Source organism: Perna viridis, chromosome 7 (assembly GCF_037379345.1).
Source record: "Perna viridis isolate PV_CMFRI_1.1 ecotype Kerala chromosome 7, ASM3737934v1, whole genome shotgun sequence".
NCBI lineage: Eukaryota > Metazoa > Mollusca > Bivalvia > Mytilida > Mytilidae > Perna > Perna viridis.
The window spans coordinates 6339895-6362464 of NC_142451.1; the positions used below are offsets into that span (position 1 = coordinate 6339895).

General features: G+C 34.9%; 1 protein-coding gene and 1 pseudogene across 1 annotated transcript; both read right to left on the reverse strand.

Moving 5' to 3' along the window:
- Positions 1–510: 510 nt before the first annotated feature.
- Positions 511–6135, reverse strand: LOC148611098 (uncharacterized). Its single transcript, XM_088591253.1, has 2 exons — positions 6016–6135; positions 511–2848 (listed from the first exon to the last, which is right to left on the reverse strand). The coding sequence occupies exons 1-2, from the start codon at positions 6016–6018 to the stop codon at positions 1772–1774; spliced, it is 1080 nt and encodes a 359-aa protein (XP_088447379.1). The 5' UTR covers positions 6019–6135; the 3' UTR covers positions 511–1771.
- A 4194-nt stretch (positions 6136–10329) lies between these two features.
- LOC148611099 (uncharacterized) lies at positions 10330–11437 on the reverse strand (annotated as a pseudogene).
- Between the last annotated feature and the right edge of the window lie 11133 nt (positions 11438–22570).

The window sequence follows — 22570 nt, forward strand, 5'->3', positions numbered from 1 at the left end:
GAACAATAAACCATATTTTGTTTGCTATACTTGCAGACTTGAAAATTGTGTATGATTGATATCAAATGGTTTTCAATTTAGATATATCAAAGAATGTCAATACTATACACTATTTCCTCTTGTGCAATATTTATACATTTGCTGTTTTTTTATTGACAAACTTTGGTATAGCTTATCGCCGCTGGCTTCCTAATTTGATGATATAGGTTTTCAGTACTTCTTGATATGTCTGCTGTTTTAGTACTTCTTGGGTATAGGAGAGTTCTTCGTGATGTCATCACTTACCTGCGATTTGGTTTTGGTTGGCAAAAAAATCCATGGAATGGCATGGGGCATCAACTTTAAATCATCATAACTTTTTCAATTTTAAAGATACATGTAATTGAAAAATTATTTTGGTTCCCTTAACTCGAAATAAAACTCTTTTTATCCTGGAATTTTTAAGTAAATATTCATTAGTTAGACCATATGAGCATATAATTTTTAAAAAATATTTTATATGAAAATAGAGGTTTACAAATAAATATTATTTCAAATTTATTCTTCAAGTGAAAGAGATAAAAATTCCCATACAAAGTATGAATTATCTAAATAAAACATTTTACAGGACCAAAATTGGATTTCAAATAACAAAGTTATAAAGATTTGAACATTGGGATTATAATCATGAAATTGGCATTTTATTTAGTTGTTTATTTACCAACCAATTTCACACTTAATGATATGCCTATTTGTGAATATGATATCACTAATGAGATTGGCAAAATCTCCTATACTTTACTTAGTAGATCTTTACCTTACAAAGTTTTTATAAATATATACAATGATTGGTACTGTTGTAATTCAAATACAAAATTAATGTCTTTTTATTCAACAAAGCAATTTCGAAATTTTATTTTTTTTTCTTTTAAGCAAACACGCATACAGAAATATCATATTTATGTTTGATCAAGTTAGTCCAGAAAAAATGCATATATTTGGATACATTATCTCGTAAAAACAATTTTACCTTTTTGTATTAGTATTGAGTGTACCTGGACCGTTAACCGTACACCTCGATTTATATATTTCTTTTAACCTCGTATCATTGTTTGAGGGAAACAAAACCCCGACTTAAGAGGTGGATGACCTCGCATAAAACTGACATATTTCAGTCTACTCCTTAGAGTGGTAGACCATGTCGGGAAATATCAACGAAAAAAACAAAAACAAAAAAAAACAAAACAATATATATACAAGTTAATTTAAGGAAAAATCATTCACAGAGAAAACTTTTGCAAAAATTAAATGTCTCCAAGAGATGTTGTTCTGAGTTTTATAGACAAAATTTTCAACATAGACGTTAAACATGTAAGAAGGATATTTGAACACTTTTTTTACAAATGTAGGGATGTGCTGGATTAAATCCATTTTATCGGTGTTTTTTTTAATATTTGAAATATAACATTAAACTTGAGTAAATTTCATCAATATATGCTTCTCCTCAGCAAAAATAAAAAATAAAACAAACGTCAATACACTGAGTATCTAAGTGTAGGTAGTTGTTATCAGTAATTATTCAGCTATCTATAACTTACCGAACATACCTTTTTCCATACTGCCTGTATTTAAATGAGTTTATGAGTAGTTATATACGGACTTTTAGACTTTTCTCTATAGAGCTGTTTCTTCCATATATTTCAAACAAAAAAATAAAGAAAATAAAGCAGATTTAAGGCGCAAGGTGCAGAAGCAAACACAAAAGTTGCAAAAAACTAGTTTTGAATAAATGTTATTGAATGGGAGGTAATTTTGCTAATGTTTTTATAATTCCACCCTCCACCATAGCCTTGTCAATAGAGGATACTTTCACTTTCATAACCGATCTTTTACGATGTTTTGTTGTCAAATCGTCCGGGAAGTTCCTGTCGACATTTGAATCTTCACAGTGGGTTGGCAATTTCATCACAAAATCATTTTCTTCTTTATAGGTTGTGTTTGTGCTTTGGTGTTTGAAAAACACAGTACTACTTGAACGATGTTGTAGTTTTTGTTGGTGATTGTGACCATTAGCTGGGTCAGATAGAACTCTCTCAATCTGCGCCCTCTTCGAGCAGGCACGCTCAATTCCATCATCCGAATGAAATTTATTGCTCAAGCTTCTATTGAGATTACCCATTCGTTCTATGTGATTGACAGATCCACAATGAGTGCTTGAAAAGGATTGCGTTTTTCTCCTCGATTTGTCTTGAATATCATATAACGCGGGCGGGGTATCGGACGTGCGTCGAAGGGTATCAAGCTTAGCGTTAACAATTCGACCCCCTATATCGTTGGTGTTCTGAAATATATTTAGGCTTGTGCGTTGTTTTCTCTTACTTTGTTTTCCAGTGTGATGTTGAGCCTGAAAATCGATCTCATTATTATTTTCCTCAATTTTCTTTATCCTTTGCTTATACTCTATACTGTTTTTCATGTAATGCCTGTATTTTGACCATACTTTATCACTAATGAAGTCAAATGCATTTAGTCCGTTCATATCAGTAATGTAGGGATCTGCACCATTCTTTAATAGTTCGTCTATTACACTGAGGGACAGAGCATGGCGAAACGCATACATGATAGCTGTTTTCCCCATTATGTCTTTCATATTTGGATCTGCACCATTTTGAAGCAGAAGCTTTATCAGCACCGCGAGAGTCTCTGTGTCTCGATCTTCTTCCTCTGGTACAAAGCTGCATGCTATGATTAAGGGCGTTTTGCCGTCGTAACCTTGATTATCTAGATCGACACCACCTTGTACCAGAACTTTGACCAACTTTGTCTTCCTTTGTGCTACAGCTTTGAGAAGTAGATCTTCGTCCGTCACCTTTCATGTTAAATTATGAAATAATTAAAGCAAAATGGACATGGATACTATGGTACTCGAGTTGGAAAATGATGATTAGACAATTACAAGCATAATAAAATCACATGTTATTGATGAAGTTGATCTAAAATTGCAAACAAACAGTAAATATATAATGGAAGGACATGCTACAATGTATGCATGTATTGAACATTAACTTTACAATAAGATTTGGATTTTTATAATATTATACATTTGACACAATAGTTGTTCATTTACTAAATCATAGCACTGCAATTCTGCATGGAAATACAGTGAATAGATAAACTGATGAAATAATTATGCTCGCATTATGTCAAAATATTTTAAAAATGTATTTTTAAAGCATTAAGTATACCTATGAAAACGTTATGAATATAAAATTAATGCTGATAAGGACAAGAGCCATGATACATACCGCCCCGTGCAGGTCCGGGTATTAAAAGAATAGGCCTGCAGCAGCGTTTAACTTGTCGTAAAAGGCGACTAAATAGTGCTCAGAAACCTTGCCGGGGGCTAGGACGCTCTGCCCACAGAGCAACTGGGATGTGTGCCCCAGGTGGTGGAATGGGGTACCCCTGGCGTGTTATATGCTGGGGTTGTCAGGCTATAATACGGAAAACCTGACTGCAAACCATTAGTGGTGCACCGTGTTGGGAAAGATGCCACGTTCCTCGCACGTTAAAGAACCCTACTGTGGTATTCTCCCGGAGTAGGAACAATAAGGCTCCGCCACAGGAGGCTAAATTGCCCGGCCCTACCCACCTCTCCCTATTTTCAGTGGCAATCAAAATTTGTCGACCCCATTGTCCTTGTGTCTCATCCCTTTTTCATTTCATCATCATTTCATGTTCATTTTATCATCAATTTCATGTTCATCGTCTGAATATATCTGAAATATTGCTGCTCGGACGTTAAACCCCAACAAACAAACAAACATGATACATACCTCCATCTCAAATGCAAATCAATGGTAAGATTTACAAATGATGACAGAGCATGATATATAACTGACTGTATATTAGCACCTCATTAAAATATCTCACTATCTGATTGTTTGATACCATACGATTGGACTTTTGTAGAGACATTTAGCTCGTTAGCTTGGTGTAACTTAAACGTTTATGAAATTGAAATAGCAACAACTTAAACCTGCAATAACAAGACTACCTTTTCGATCTTTCAATACTTTCAAAAAATCGTTCGGATGACCATTAAATAATCAAACGTCGTGGATCGAAAGTAAATTTCGGCAGTAATGCCCCCGCACTCAACATTGACTATATAAGAAAAACAGTCTAGGCAAGAATATCCTACACACATTTTTGTGTATGGGAGACACATGTGATGCCTCCTCACAGAGAAAGAAATATTTTTATTGACACTTATGCGACTCAATAAAAAAAAACTTTTCACTAAGTAGATTTTCTATTAATACTCCATACACAAATGCATATTGCATACATTTCCGTAACCAGAAAACAAAACATTGGAATTTTTCCAAACATTTATTTCTACAATGAATATATACACTGTCCCAGAATATTATTATAATTTGGGAAAACTGGAAAACACTCATCATGAAAACAAACAAGCATCAATTTTGAATTTTTTTTAATTACTTCATTTTTTTATTGTTTAAAACGTGTATTTTCCTTTATTTGTATTTATGTTTGGTACCAACCAATATCAAAGTTTCTCAAGATCAGTTAAGCATGGCACTCACTTTGCAATCTCTTAATTGCAGCATGTCCTCGTCGTCAATTTAGCGCTGCACTTTTCAATGTTCAATGATATCATTTCTTTTATTTTCCTTAAAGAAGATTTGCATTTTTCAAATCTATAGATATATACTTGAGCAAACAATAAATGTGTATTTTAGATTATTAATAAGTAGATGATACCTATTACACATGGCATTATTTTCTGTCATCTTGCTAAATCTTACTGAAGAATGTTTCGTCAAAGAGCAGGTAAAATGTCCTTAAATTAATCCAAAAGATTTAATGGTATAAATCTACATGTATGGTAAGAATACAAAAACTTTGATTGTAAAAATCCTCTGTAAAAGGGGAAATAATTTGTGAGAAAATGTTCTACAGAAATGTAATGTAGCGGGAATTTTATTTCTTTTTAATATTTCTAAAAAAGAAAAATGGATGACCCCAAATTTTATTTTGGAAATTATGATATAATCATTCGAACGATTTGGCCGTGACGATTATCGTTTGTAAAGCTCATATTATCATGATTATGCAATACGAATACTACTTTAAATATTTTCTTTCACACATACCCTTTCGTTATGACATGAAATGAGAATCTTCAATAAATATTTAATCGTTGATTGTAAACCAGTGTCAATTTAATTTTTACTGTTCTGTTTCCTTCCATTGAAAAAATACGTATTTCTTGTGTATGTAAATAATTTACTTTTTACTGTGCATATCATTAAAATGGTTCACGCTAATCTCATCGGTTTTATACAGGGCATGCCTACAATATTCAGGGACACTTGAAGATTTCTAAAAGACGTTGAACCTCTGAAATGAAATCAAGATTGATTGTTGAGGTTTAACGCCCGAGCAGCAATATTTCAGCTATATTCAGGCGATGAACATGAAAAGGATGATAAAATGAACATGAATGATGATGAAATGAAACAAGGGATGGGACACAAGGACAATAGGGTCGACAAATTTGGGTTTCCACTATGAAAAGGGGGGTGGGTAGGGTCGGGCAATTTAGCCTCCTGTGGCGGAGCGCAAAGGCTCCTACTCCTATCGAATACAACAGCAGGGTTCTTTAACGTGCGAGGAACGTGGCATCTTTCCCAACACGGTGCACCACTATGGTTTGCGGTCAGGTTTTCCGTATTATAGCCTGACAACCCCAGCGTGTAACACACCAGGGGTACCCCATTCCACCACCTGGGGTACACATCCCAGTTGCTCTGTGGGCAGAGCGCCTAGCCCCCGGCTAGGTTTCTGAGCACTATTTAGTCGCCTTTTACGACAAGCTTAGCGCTGCTGCAGGCCTATTCGTTTCACACCCGGACCTGCACGGGTTGATTATACGAGGAAAACTCATAAGATATAATGTTGCAAATTAAAATGTCGCGTGAAGACTCCCACACTTACCACACTTACCATGTTTACAGTTGTTATTGATATTGTTGATCAATTAAATACTTGTTGATTTACGAATGCTATTCATATTTTAAAAGATTAGTTGGTATGTATCAACTAATCATAATGGTAGTGATATCGATGACGCATTGACTTGATGACTAGGGAGAGGTCCTTGACGAGGTATACGTAGTTGATGTTGGGAGAATTTAGCTTGTTTAATTTATTTTCTATCGTTTTATTCATCAAATATATGATTTAATACACTTAACAAAAAATCGACACCACAAAAGTCAATCTGCAATACACCACTGGTTATATAATAGTCCTTTGGAAACATCTTAAATAAACTGATCCTACGAATTGTCATTTACTCCATTATCCGTATCTTGTAAGGCTGTAATAGAAAACAGAAAAATGTTAGATTTATGAATTATCTAGTAGATACACACTTGAAGTACATCAAATTTTTAAAATATGAATAACACGTGAATATAGTATGTCTCAAAATATGATAATTCACATGTTGGAAACTTGATAACTTCTGACATATATGTGTTTCTGCATGTACGTGTGTGTGTGTTTGATACATTCAATCTACAATAATTTTCATTCCATCTTAATCATGTTGAATTCCCGGGTTCTGGAGGGTGGGCTTGCAATGCTATATCTTATTCATTTTCCTCGTATAATCTTGATTCTATTTCAGGCGTTGAACGTCTTCTAGAAATCTTCAGTTATACATCGGAAAACTCATAAGATATAACATTGCAACTTTAAAGCGAATATACATAATAAAATTTAATTACCTAAATTCACATCCAACACTCTTATCCCATAACTACCATCTTCCTGTGGTTCTGCTGGTTTTCTATAATAAAAACGTTTAAAAATTAAGACATTCGTTCAATCAGCTATTTTCAATATTTCTACTATAGAAATGCCTTGTTGGTTGGCTTTACTAGTGGATGATCCCCGAGAAGAAGGGCCCTTAAACTTATTTGTATCAATACCTGCTTCTTTCATAATATACATTTTGTATTTGATCCAATTTGCTATGGTATTAGCAAATGTCCCTTTATGTGGCTTAACCAAAGTTATTTGTTTGGATCATGTTTTCCTTCATTTCTGAACTCTGACGAATGTTTTAAATACACATGTAAACAATTGACTACACATAACGTTTCATTTGCATCATTCCTTGGGTAGAATATTTCCCTTGAATTACAATCTTCTTGTATTTTTGATAAACCTGGAAGTTGAAATTTCGCCCAAACACTATTGATATGCACGAACCTTATATCTAGACGCGCAAGATCTGAAGACCTTTTTGGAGCAGCATTGGATAATAATACAGCTAATTTCTTCGTCAAAACTTTAAAATCTAATTCCAAATTTGAATCAAGCCTGACAGAAAACTTCAGAACAATTTCAATATCCCACAATTCTTGATACCAAGAAAGAGGAGGATTTTCATGTAAAATACCCCTCATAAGTTTCTTAACCATCGTAGCTTGACCGACTGGTTGGCCATCGATATGGGGTAAAATGGATGAAAGAACTGACCTATGCACATTGACTGTTCTATACTGAAAACCTTTGTGAAACATCCAGGCCAAAATTCAAGGATGGCAGTTAGAGATGCCGAAAAGGGATCAATTTCCATCTCCAAACACCTAACCCACTTATTCCAGGTCGAATCATACGATTTCTGAGTCTCTTGACCCAAGGAGTTAAGAAGTTTTTAAACCTAATCTGATATTTCCATTGTTTGATATGATCTCCCGAGATAAGCCCACCTACTAGTTTAAGGGTATTGTTCTGAATGAGGAGGTGCTGATTCCCCTGAGGAGGCAGTAGAATTTCTGTGAACAATGGCAGTGGAATGGGGTCTTGGACTGACAACTCCAGAAGTGTTGTGTATCAAGATTGTGCATTACAAGCTGGAGTAACAAGAACTATCGTTGATCATTCTGCATTCACTTTCTTGAGACATTGTCAAATCAGACAAAATGAAGGGAAAGCATAACCCTTGAGATTGTTCCAAGGATGAAGTATTGCATTGAATGCGACATCCCCTGGGTCTTGTAACCAACTCGTCTAAATTTGAGTTTGAGCATTGCTTCTGTCTGCAAACAGATCTGAGACTTGAAAAGCAGTGGGTAAAGTTTCCAATTGCTTGAGTCGTCCTAGGATGAAATCTGCCTTGATTTCTACATTTCTCTGTAGACACCAAGCACAGAGATCTAGTGCAATTTTGTTGTAAACATTGGAAACCGTGCCACCCATCCTGTTTAGATACGTCAAAGTTGTTAAATTGTCTGTTTGAACCACAACATGTAGAAAATTTTGTCCTTCAGAATGGATTTTACAGCATATGTTACTGCCATAAGTTCTTTGGGATTTACATTGAGAGACTTCTCTGTTTCTAACCAAAGGCCCCCATTTTCCCAATTCGTACTTTGTCTAAAACAGAGACCCACCCTTGATTGCTTACATCTGTCTGAATCAACACAGTCGATTAAATTGATATCAGTGTCCGTCCTTTCCAATTCACCAGTCTATTTTGTCTTTTGCCTCCGAAAGTACAACCTGAGTTGATTGATTGATTGATTGTTGGGGTTTAACGTCCGAGCAGCAATATTTCAGCTATATTCAGACAATGAACATGAAATGGATGATAAAATGAACATGAAATGATGAAATGAAGAAAGAGGACGGGGCACAAGGATAATAGGGTCGACAAATTTTGATTTCCACACGATAAAAGGTGGGATGGGCAGGGTCGGGCAATTTAGCCTCCTGTGGCGGAGCGCAAAGGTTCCTACTCCGGGAGAATACCACAGCAGGTTTCTTTAACGTGCGAGGAACGTGGCATCTTTCCCAACGCGGTGCACCACTATGGTTTGCGGTCAGATTTTCCGTATTATAGCCTGACAAACCCAGCGTGTAACACGCCAGGGGTATCCCATTCCACCACCTGGGGCACACATCCCAGTTGCTTTGTGGGCAGAGCGCCTAGCCCCCAGCTAGGTTTCTGAGCACTATTAAGTCGCCTTTTACGAAAAGTTTAGCGCTGCTGCAGGCCTATTCTTTTGACACCCGGACCTGCACGGGGCTACAAAGAATTGTAGCTCATTGTCTGAGGTAAACTTTGATTTTTCTCCATTTGAAGAGTCTGTAATTGAGGGGAGCTGGGAAAATAGCTTGAATTGAAGCTGTCAAATTGCCTATCAACTCTGACAAATTCCGAACCGATATTTTGTTCATTGCTTTGAATTTGATGTACATTTTTTTTTATTTTCTGAATTTTTTGCAGTGGAAGTGATAATGTCATTTCTACTGTGTTCAGGATAAAAATACCATTTCTTGAGACGGTATCAGAACTAACTTGATTTTGTTTACTAGAAAGCCTAGCTGTTCTAATAGATTCAAAGCTATTTGTGACTCGGACAGACAAAATTGTTTGTATTGATTCATCAGGGGAATATCGTCCAAATAAACCACCAAACGAATGCCAATTCGCCGAAAAAAAATTCATTGGAATTTTCACTAACTTTGTAAATACCACAGGGCCACCGAAATTCCAAGAGGGAGTGACTGAAATTGAAATGTTTTCCCTTTTGAATTGAACTGAAGGAACTTTTGAAATTGTTTTGATATTGGTACTGTTAAAAAGCATCTGTCAGATCTTATTTGACCATCCAATCTGAATTCTTAATTAAATCCTTCACTGATTGAATCTCTTCCATTCTCTGAAATGATTGCAGACCAGATATTCGTTCAAACCTCTTAAATTTCTAACTGGTCTCTGGCCTCCCCCTTTTTTTTTGACAAGGAATAGGTGACTTAAAAAATATTATTGATCATGGTTTATCTAACAAATTGCATTTTTGTCTAAGAGAAATTGAACCTCTTTGTCTATTAGTCCTTCTTTTTCGTTACTGAATAGGAAATTTGTAAGTTGTAAATATTTTGGAGGGTCCTGACACAACTTTAATTTCAGTCCCTGAACTGTTTGTAAAAGTTAGGCATTGCCAATTTTTGAGAAAACTTCCATTCTTCCCTTACAGGTAGGTGCATAAATTTGTCTGTCTGAATTGGAAAAAATTCTAAATCTGTAATTTTTACCTGTTTGTTTTCTAGTTCTTGGCACCAAGTCTCTTGAACTGGCTTTGGCCTCTGTCTCTGCCCCCAAACTAGTCAATATTTGGGGTTCGACACTTTGGCTATTGTGTCCAACACCTCGACCACCACTGAAATGAGATTTTTTAGATCGAGTTTTTATTGTTGTGTTTGTAACCAGAACTACCGGACAATAGACTGTAAAGTTCTCTATTCTTTATTGTCCTTGCTCTCCTCTGTCAGACGTTTACGGAACTTCCTACCAAAAGGCTTTAAAAGCTAGAATCTTTAAGTAGAGCTTTTTTACCATCTCTATCGTCGAGCAAATCCAGGCATTCTGGCAATAATCTGCCCAGTAACGCCTTGCATCTATCTGTCATGTATACTTCATGGGCATTTACAAGTAAAACTAAAGCTAGTTTGGCAATGTCAATAATATCATCTGGATTTAAATCCTGCTTGCATTTTCTCGCCTTTTCTTCAACTACCCATAAAAAAGCTAATGGACCAGTAGCGTCCAAATTTTATTTTGAGAATTTATATGTTTCTTTCTTTTTTTTGCATTCATGAGCTTACCAAACTTTTTACGAAAGAGCTTTTTCATATATCTGTCGGTATCTCTAGAGGCCAACCTGTAAGAAGCAGGAATATTACAAATTTTAGTCACCTCTAATCTGACTTTTACTGATGCCCTGATTTGCGTACTTCTCAATATACCTAGTAATTTTACCCGGAACATTAGTTCTTTTTTTTTACATTTCAAACGGGTCCAAACAGCTTATTATCATCACTATTAGTATCAGAATTAGACGATGAATCGTCCTGTGAGGGAGATTCTGACTCACCCTCTTCATGGTATTTTTTCTCTTTTGATCGGAAACCTGCAAGGTACGAACTGGTTCTTTCCCAACAATTCTTTCCGAAACCTAGTTTTGCGGACTATGATCCGACTCATCAGACACAACCTCGTCTGAAATATGCCTTCAGTTGTAATGTCGCTGTCCTGAATGGCACTATCGCTGCCATGACTGGCATTTTTACCATGAATTTTATTACTTTTGCCCTGACTGGCATCTATATTGCCCTTATTGGCATGTGTTTAATTGCCCTCATTGGCGTCATTAAAGTGCCCTTCTTCGTGGCTAGACATTTCAGATATATAGTCTGAATCATCAACTAAATCACGCGTAGGATTATGTTTCCCCTTAAAACCCGAAGACAAAAGCAGCCTTTGAGCAAAAATACACTACAAATTTAATATGCATTCTCGACGAGCTAAAATTGAAAGCAATTATAATATCTTACCTCCGTGTTGCATATCTGTTGTCACTAAGGTGTCCAGTCGTCTTTTATACTCGAGTGATTCTTTAAACAGGTGATTTATTCTCGCAATTCAGTAAATTTGACGGCAATTGCAATGCTATATCTTAAGAGTTTTCCGATGTATAATTTTATTCATCTCTGCGAAATGCTTTTTCTGTGGTATAATTTCTGAAAATAAAATAGAAATAAAAAAGATAATCATTTCAAATTAGTTGTAAGAATTACATGTTTCATTTTAATTTGATGTTACATCGGCTTATCAGATCGTTGATTGTAGCACATTTGCACTGAAGCAAATGACCGTCCAACGCTAGCCGATGAAGCATAAGAAGAGAATCCCGTCGTATGTACTAACGCGCTTAATCGAAAATGTGCCACGATCAACGATAATACACGCCGATATAGCATATAAAAGAAACATTTCATTTTTAAATAAACGCAATTGGTGCATTTACACCTAATAATTTCTCGGTGATGCATTTGAGTTCAATATTGTTGGTTTTAATGATTCCTGTTAAGATTTTGATATACACTTGTTGAAATGCTCCTGACGGGAAGTTACTCCTCGAACAGCAAAACGAAGTTTGCAATGTTTTTATGATTACCATCATGAACTCGTGGATCGTTACGGTGTATCTATCTGCGCCATGAAAACTGATTTGTTCAACGTGTCATAGTTTTCCTTTCCTCTTTCGTCTACACAGGACTTGACTTTTTATGAGAACCTCGGCGGATGTTTCTAGAAAAGCAGAGGACGCTTACCACTGAAAAATGACTGAAATTCATAGTACTGTAAAAAGGAAGAAAATGTAAGTACTGAAATTACCGAAAAAAATTCCTTACTGAAATGTTTTGTGAAAGGAAAGTACTGATTTTATATCGGCATTAAAAGTACATTAAATCCGTAGTTAAATTCCTGATAGTGTACGGTGTATCCATCTGTACGATGAAAACTTATTTGTTCAACGTGTCATAGTTTTCCTTTCCTCGTTTCTCTACCCCGGACTTGACTTTTTATGAGCAACTCGGCGGGTTTTTCTAGAAAAACAGAGGACGCTTATCCTACCGGTGTACCTGGTCCATGCTCCCAGTTTTTAGTGGAGTCCGAGTTGCTCATTTGCTTTTTTTACTTTGTATGTATGATTTTAGTTACTTTATGTTCTTTGTTGTGTATGTCTGTTTTCCATGTCTGATCTTTGTCCCTGGATTACATTCTGTTGATTACCGCTATAAACTTGGTTCCCTTGATTACTCTTACAGTATGTTATATTCCTATTTTTCTATATCTAGTTTCTGGGACTGAATAGTTATTGCTACCTTGAAATTGGGTACGATTCCGGGATCGGAGCAGAGGTTTTTTGATATTTTGTTGATCGTCTGCTTGGTAAATTTTATGTGTATTCATGAATAGGAATGTGAAAAATTGTTGTTTGAAAACGAACAAAAATTTATAAGTTTAAAACAGTTCGTAATTCTTTAGTTGATAATTGTTTCTCTGACTCAAATAACTCGACATGGTGGAAAACCAGAACCGAAGCTGAAGCAGGTACATTATGTACGTCATATGTTTGACACGTTCGTTGACGTGTTGACTGATGTCGTTTTTGAAAGAACGAAAACAAATTGAACGCCTTGAACATTTTTCCAGTTATCATGTATCGAAAATTCCTACTGTGTTAACTGACGGTATTAAGGGACCTTATTTGCAGGATGGGCTAATTTCTAGGATAGAAAACAAGATCGCATGGTGGTGCAAGTCCGGAGCTCGATACAGGGACCAGTATAGTTTTCTTGTAGACAATCTCGGCAGAACGATTTGAGAACGTGACAATAAAATAACAATGATGGTATGGTAAAAATCGCCCCGGTCTTTTTAGATTTTTGATGGATACTCCGTGCCACAATTGATATGAGAGTCTTTAATGAGACACAAGTTGAAGCTGATTTAAATTTGTTCTGAAATTTTTACCAATATTATGAACTTGTGAACTTGTACTCAGGTCCTAACTAAACATAAACAAACATGGATGCCTCCTTGAGTGACGATTATGTAACCCAGTCCCAACCCAACAGAAACGCCTAGTAATATAGCCGAACTGGCCGAGTGGTCTAGGGCACTGGACTTTGTGTAGGCGGTGTTGCCAGATATCACAGCGGTACGAGTTCGAGTCCCGAGGAGAGAACAGTTCTAATATCGTGGGGAATTATACAGACCCTTCTATAAGTTTACATTATCTTCCCTGATCCGATGGAGCAGTGTAGCGAATAGAGTCGTCACATTCTGAGAAGTTGTATAATATTGATTTGTTGTGACAGGCATCATTAATTTGATCCTCTATCCTACATAATAACACCTAGATGAACTGTCCCGTACTACCATACATGGTATACTAAGTTACAACCCTAGATTAATCCTACGAGGAGGAATAACCCGGTCAGCGAAAGCTATATTTTATATAGTCTAGCTGGCCGAGTGGTCTAGGGTGTTGGACTTTGTGCAGGCGGTACGAGTTCAAGTCTGCGGAGGAAACAACCAAAAATGTGCCTCGCAAATTTGACAGTTCTTATATCGTCGCGGTAATACATGTACGTCAACATGATCTTCATTATCCGAAAACAGGAAGGCAATTATGGTTTCGCCATCTCGTTCTTAGTAGTGAATAACGAACACAACGGGTTAGAGGAAAAAATGTTATGGCAATTATTATAATGTTGTTCTACATGGAACTTATTCCACTGCTTATTAAGGATAATGACAATTAAAGTAATGCAAAACTTCGATAAAACAACTTTATCGTCATTTATTATAATGTCAAACACAATATTGATAATCCAAATGTGTTTTAGATTGTGTCATGGGCGCGATGCCAAGTGATGTGTTTCCTTCATTTACGTACAGTGTAGTTTAAAACTTTTATTTTTAAGTCGCTATTGTTGTTAGCGACTTCTTGCACTCGTAATTTCAGTATTTTATATCCGCATATGATTTCCATAATTATATATTTATGCTCCACGTAAGTTTGAAGATCTGTGCCGTGTTTACCGCCATAGCACCATAGTTCTAACTTTATACATGTACGAGATAAAATATGACTCTCAAATAACATACACATGAATTCTACGTACGTTTCTTGCTTGTATGAGAACGGGAATTTTATATGAAATGATCTGTTAGCGTTACTTATATAGTAGAGCCTACGGCTCGGTCATTATCACGGTCTTAGTCAATACCGCTGTCCTGTGGGCAGTCTAAATATCACGATATTGACCAGTTAATCGACAACTATTATGTTTATTTCATTGAGGAACCATATCCTTGATTTTTTCAGAGTGCCATGCAAATCATATTTCTGCATATTTACATTGACAACTGCTTGATTACGAATGCGTTTTAATAAGGAGATGTAACTCGTAATGCCAGCGAGCATTATCACATTATGATATTGACATTATAATACGTTATAGTGCAGGTTAGTTTATACCACGTGTAAAGGTTTCAGCCAATTGAAGTTGCTGTTTTTTACTGATATGAAATTAATGACTATATATAATCAATGGAACCAAGATTCTAGCGGAAATCAAAAGAATGTAATCCAGGGACAAAGACCAGACATGGAAAACAGACATACACAACAAAGAACATAAAGTAACTAAAATCATACATACAAAGTAAAAAAAGCAAATGAGCAACTCGGACTCCACTAAAATCTGGGAGCATGGACCAGGTACACCGGTAGGTTAAGCGTCCTCTGTTTTTTTTTCTAGATACACCTGCCGAGTTGCTCATAAAAAGTCAAGTCCGGGGTAGAGAAACGAGGAAAGGAAATCTATGACACGTTGAACAAATAAGTTTTCATGGTACAGATGGATACACCGTACACTACCAGGAATTTAAGTACAGATTTCATGTACTGTTAATGCCGATGTAAAATCAGTACTTTCCTTTCACAAAACATTTCAGTAAGGAATTTCTTTCGGTATTTCAGTACTTACATTTTCTTCCTTTTTACAGTACTATGAATTTCAATCATTTTTCAGTACATGAATTTTAGTCATTTTTCAGTACTGTAAATTTCAGTCAACTTTCAGTATTGAAAATTTCAGTCAATTCTCAGTACTATAAATTGCAGTCAATTTTCAGTACTGAAAAATTCAGTCAATTTTCAGTATTGTGGTTTTCTGTCGTTCCTTGGTACTTTTATTATTTCAAATGAAACTATGATATTTTCTGATTTTTTTTGTCACCTCTCATGATTATGTTTTCCTTGAATATGTGTATTGTTTTCTTTATCTTTTAAGGTTTCTTGTCCTACTCCAATTCACAGTTTTATTCGGCCAAAATCCAAACATCTTTTTAAGATTCGTTTTTGAGACATTTTCTTCTGGTTTCCTTCCATTGTTAGATTGATTTTACATTTAATTTCTGGTTAAATGCTTTTTAGATTATGTAAATTGGATTTCAGGGCGAGTTTTCATTTTTTCGAATATAAACACATCATTATAAAACTTGGTACATGTACACATAAAATTACAAGCATAATATGTGTTATGCAACAACTCTTGATGGTTTTCTATGTTACCAATTTTTATTCTCTGCAGGAATGACACATTTAAATTAATGATTTTTTTTTTTCGAAAAAGCATTAATTTTTAACATATAAATTAATTGTTTCATATATATCAATAATAACTGGAATGGGTTTAGAACGACTCTAATGCGTGGAAATATAAACATCTGTGCCCAGAACACGTAACACCCATCCCCATATGGAAATAAACTAATAACCTGCCAAAACTGCGCACAGCTTCAAACAACAAGTATCTGAATTTTAATTGTGATTCAATATTTGATACAGAAACTAATTTGACCAGAATAACAGTGGCACCCTTATTCCGCAATGAGCGCAACCCCCAAAATCAATCCTAGCCTTCCTATTGTGGTATGACACCTTCTGGTATAATTTCAAAGAGATTCATTCATATTTTCTCAAGTTTTGTTTTTGAAGAAATCATAAAAATGCTTGTTTCTGATTCCTTTTTCATGAACAGTTCAAGACACTGTCCAAAATCAATCCCAGACTTCCTTAAAGGTATGTCATCTTGTAGTATAACTTCATAAACATATACACTCATAATCAAGTTATTAAGAGATGAAGGGTCTATAGACAATGACAACAGCATACCATTATATGATCACCATTTGTTTGCGGTCTCATAAAAAGGATTTGCAGAGGTCAATTTCAGAACACTTTAGGCATTTAAGAACACAACATTTAAACTTGATACAATAAGATAGCTTAAGATTCTTAGTAGAAAAAGAAAATGGTAAAAGAACTTAAACAAATTTCAAGAGAATAGAACTTCAAAAAAGGAAATTACAATAAGATAGAAATGATAGCAATAAAAAATTTTGGGGTCTGGCACTTAGTGGTACAATTTCAAAGAGATTCATTTACTTAAAATACATTTAGTGTCTGAATTTCTGGAAAATGCTTGCTTCCTGTCTAGTTGTGTTGCTTTATTCCTAAATGGCTAAAGTCTTAACCCAGGAATAAAATATTGTGGTACAGCATCAGACATCCATGTGCTTTCATTGGAGTTATGTAGTAAAATTATATTAAATGCTTGAATTTGTAGCAATTTTTATACCCTAATTCTTAAACAGTTGGGCAATAAAATCTATTTTAGTGGTCATGTAAAAATTTCAATTATTAAAAAAAATATATATTGCTTCACAAAGCCACATGTCCCTCCTCGCCAAAAAAACAATTAAAGATCACACGCCCTATAACTCATGTAAAATTGCTCAAATCACAATTCCGTTATGATCAACGAATTATGGTGACTAACGATCCGATAAAATTTAAACAAAACCTGTACAGCTGTCTTCCGAGGAGTTGCATCCACAAAGTGTACCTATAGTGTAACATGTACAATTTCAAGAAAGTCCCATAACTCCTGTAAAACTTGTCAAACCAAAATGGTGGCCAAATATAATAAACGAAATATGATGACTAACAATCCAATAAAATTTGAACAAAATCTATACAGCTGTGTCCGAGAAAATGCATCCACTCAAATGCTCCTATAATGTAGCATGTGTAATTTTAACAAAGTCCCATAACTCATGTAATATTGGTCAAATTAAAATGGCAGCCCAATATGATCAATCATTGACTGGTGTTCAAATGTAATAAAAACTGCCTATACAATACAAAGAACAAAAGTGTGCAAATTTGGGATTTAGCCGTCTAAAACGTCATAATGGCATGGTAAAAACCCACATTTCCATAAGCCAATATAATGTTTTGGACTTATAAGTCAATAAAGGTATAATTGGGTTAAGGTTTTCCATATTGGCTGAATTTTTGGTCCACGGGCGGACATATTGGACCAATATGAAAACCTTACACAATAATAATATACATGTATGTTAAATATGATGACTAACAATCCGATACAATTTGAACAAATTCTGTACAGCTGTCTCTGGGAAGTTGCGTCCACAAAGCGTTCTTTAATGTAGCATGTACAATTCAACAACGTCCAAAAACTCCTGTAAAACTTGTTTAATCAAAATGGTTGCCCAATGTGATCAAATACATATAGTGACTAACAATCCTACATAATTAGAACAAAATCCCTCAACAAAGTCAAATGTGATGGTATTTCAGTACATGTATGTTCTTCCATGTAGCAGCAGGGAACAAAAACAAGACTTATAGTTTTAAAAATTTATTCTCTTATACAGTTGTAGCAAAAACTTTGCACAGTTTGAAGTAAATTGAACATGCATTTTCCAAAATACTGTAAAATCTTGACCCTCCACCTTTTTTAGAAAAAGTCTCTTAACTTAGAAACTTAAACTAGAATTTTCTCTTGAAAGCATACAAACCATAAAACCATGATAACAAAGAATTTTATAAAGGATAAAAATAAGGTTTACTATTCAAAGGATTAACATATTACATGTTAACACAGACAGATGGATGGATATATGTATGTGTACCATAATACCCATCTCTAAGTGACAGGCAAACATGTATGAAAATTGTTTCAATAAATCTTTTTCCTTGATTATAATATAGTTTCTTCAATATTGCTCTCTTGTTTCATTCCTTTTGTTCACAATGTGGGCTTTACAACCAACCTAAAATGTAAAAAATAAATCTAAATATTATAAATGCTTTACATTATTACCAAAATTGTACAGTACCATATACCATGCAGTACATATAAAATAAAATATAATATTACTTATGAAACATAACTAGACATTGACCCTAATGGGATTTATACATCTCACAGCCTGTTGAATCCTGTACATTTGAGGAAAACTACGCCATAACATTATACCACTGCAAATTTTTGCAGTGGTAAAATAAAATTCAAAAAGGAACAAATTGACAACAAAATCATACAAAATACGATTTTCAGTAACTTTTCCCCCTTATAGTCCCTTTTTCAAAGAGGGTGGTGCAAAATTCTTCAGAAACTGAGCGACCTTCCTTGGTGTCGATAGGAAAGAGTAAACAAGGGAACCAGGATTCTAGCAAAAGAATATAATCCATGGATAAAGGCCAGGCATGGGAAACAGAACCACACAACAAATAAAACAACCAAAATAAAATGTACGAAGCAACAAAAGTAAATGAGCAACTCGGACTCCACTAAAAAGCATGGACCTGGTTCACCGATAGGGTAAGAGCCCACTGCTTTTCTGGAAAGACCCACGGATTTGCTAATAAAAAGTGAAGTCCAGAGTAGACAAAAGAGGAACATTGGAACACTTTTTTTAATCTGATAAATTTTACTAAAGTTGTACCTAAATAAATAAAACATTGAAGGACATCAACAACAATAAGGATACTGAGGGTGATACAATGTAATTGCAAACATTTCTTGTGGTGGTGTAAGAAACAAGAGGCTCCCAGTAGCCTGAATCGCTCACCTGCTTAAATGTTTGCCTTCCAATGGGAATAACTCTAACAAGGAGTTGTCCGTCAATTTTGACTGTATGAAAACTTTTGTAGGCCTTATCATTAGGATCATTTCAGCAACTGAAAGTTTCTTTCTATCTATTATAGTTTTCAAGATATTGACTGAAAACTAAAACTTTATCATTTTTCACCTTTCAAGGGCAATAACTCTCACAAGAAGTCGTCCAACAACTCTTATACCTGCAGACTTTTGTAAGCCTTATAATAAGGATCATTTCGACAATCGAAAGAATTTTCCTAAACCTAAAGCTTTTGGAGATACATGTCAAAAATGTCTGATCCCTATGTTCTATTTTTAGTAAAAGACACTTTGTTCTACCTTTATTTGCTTTAATTTCAAAAGTAAGTCTTACTTTTCAGTTTTTGGACTATCATCATCAGTCAAATCTCCTGGTACAGACATGGTCATCCTGGAAATCTGCATTTAGTTGACATCATGGCCACAGAAAGGCTAAAAGAGAGAAAATTGATAAAGCATTATCATCTTTCCCTTGTTCTGAACAATTGAATCATATTTTATTCTTCACTGATTTTGTGAAAGACTGTGAAAATTAATTTAAGTTTTATAAAATAGAGAAAGGGGTTACTTACAAATGTATCTATTGAGTATTGCAACACTATTCAAGTGGTAGTTCTTGTATGAGTCATGCAGTCTCTGTAATATGGGATATCGATACACCTCCAAAAAGACAACAAATTTTAATTTTTGTTATTATTAAAGTACATTTTGTACAATTACAATTTGTCTGGTCTTAGGAGATAATTCATATCAAAACTCTAATTAGCAAATAGTTCATAATGCTTAGGGTCATATGATATGGCACTAATATAGACCGGTTGGTCGGCCTAAAATAATTACATGGACAGAAGCGCAGGTGAAGTCCATTGAATTTTTTGGGGCGACCAACCGGTTCATATAATGCAATTTGACCCAAAGTAACTTGAACTATTTGCTATACCATACTTTTTACATGTACATGTATGAAGTTTACTTTGGATATTTGGATCATTTGTGTGGAAGAAAAGAGAAAACATACGAAACTTCTTACAATGTGACGTCAATTTCTTAATTTGAAAGTGAAGTGGTCCATACATTGTATAATTTCCTACAGGTCCATATCATCATATGACCTTATATGGACAGGCAGGTATATATAAAAGAAAGTACAGTCACAAATAAAAATCTTAAAAGTATAATATTAGTTTCTAGTTCATTCCAGTATCAATTACTTAGTTATCTCCCTTAACTTTGAATTATACAATAAATTCTGTATAATTTATATCTCCTAAAACCAAGGGTTGTATGAAAAGCCACATGTTAATTTATGTATACTTAACAGTTAAAATGCTAAAAAAAAACCTGAGCAATGCTCACTAACTTGATACACCCTCTCTCCATTTGACAACATGCACTTTCTGACCTCCAAATTAAATCTAAAATAAAAGATACACAATAGGAATATATAATATAGATTCATTCAATTTCATTCAGTGGTGTAGAAGGAGTAACACATAAAAGATGGGTCCCCTCCTTGCGCAACGTAAGGACAGTAGAAAGGACAGAAGGACACCTCATAACACTACAAAATGTATGTACTTCCCACTTGAAAAGTACCCCAAAAATGTGGTTGGGGGGATAAATATCAAGGACTTGTGACTTGTTCCCAACCTGGTGAGTGCAGATACGTCTGATTAGTATCTGTATTGAACATTGCGTCAATTCCCAATTCCAGTTCTTCTACGAAATTATTGTTCCTTTTCCTTCTTCTGGTGTAGTCTGTATCGTAGTAAGCTGTCGTTATCTTGTTTTACGATGACTTTATCGCGACAGCGACATTTCCAGTTTGTACGTCAGTTTCCGTTTTTCGTCGGTATCAGATGTTTATAGCGGAAATTGAGATTGAATTGAAGGATCTATTTAAACGATATTCTTTCTTTCTGATCAGGTCAGCTATAAATTCAGCCTCATAAGAGTGGATGAATAGGTCAGCAAATAGAGGAGCATAAGAGTTATGACATCGCAAGAAAGGAAGACCTCCAATGTTCGAGCTAGAATAAGCGATATAATTGACATAAATTACCTGAAGCGACTGAAATAAACGACTTTTAACGTCGTTGTGTTAATATCTTACTACTTGAAAAAATAATTATAACTTAAAACCTATATATTCATATAGAACAATCTAATAAGTACATGTAAGTAGGAGGAATGAATATCTTTCATTTCCTGTTTTTATTCTTTCTTTCTGTAAAAAGGTATGTATTACCTCATCAGGAATGGTTTCCCAATCAAAAACAGTGTAATGTTTAAATTTGTTGAAAGAATAAAAACCGTAAGTAAAAGAAGTTTATTCAACCTGGCTACCTTATGTGTTTGTTTACATATAAATATTTCCTTGTTCTGTTTTGAATGAGTAATAATTTTTTAGTGCAGAAAAATATAGGCAGATGTGACGTTTCGGTATGTTATATTTGTCTTATGAAATTGTGTTCAACACAAATTAAGGATATAAAGAAATTCGTTTGCTGAACATTACTACGTATGTAGACCTTCCAAAAGACTTGTCGGTATCGCTGTAAGTCCTGTCCTTGAACTAGTTTTGCCAAATTTTAAAGAAAATTAGCTGCAGGTTCTGGATTCTGTAAATTATTGTTCAACTGGAAAAACTATGGATCTGATAGACAAATTATTTAATCTCGAAGAGCAAATACTGTATATAGGCTCTTCTTAAAAACATTTTTGCTTAGTTTTGCATCACTTATTTTATCTAATTATTTTCTATACATGTACATATTGAGTATAAAACTGTAGATATTGCAATTTACTCGAACTTTGAGGACTTGCTTGTAGGCCTACAAATATGATCTGTTGTAACTTCTCATACAAGCTGCCAAAAGAAAAATGACTGTAAACGTGTCATAGAACAGTTCAAAAGCCTGCTCTTCTGACACGTTTACTGATGTATTCAATGGGTCATAGTTTTCCTTTCCTCGTTTGTCTACCCCGGACTTGACTTTTTATGAGCAACTCGGCGGGTGTTTCTAGAAAAGCAGAGGACGCTTACCCTACCGGTGCACCTGGTCCATGCTCCCAGTTTTTAGTGGAGTCCGAGTTGCTCATTTGCTTT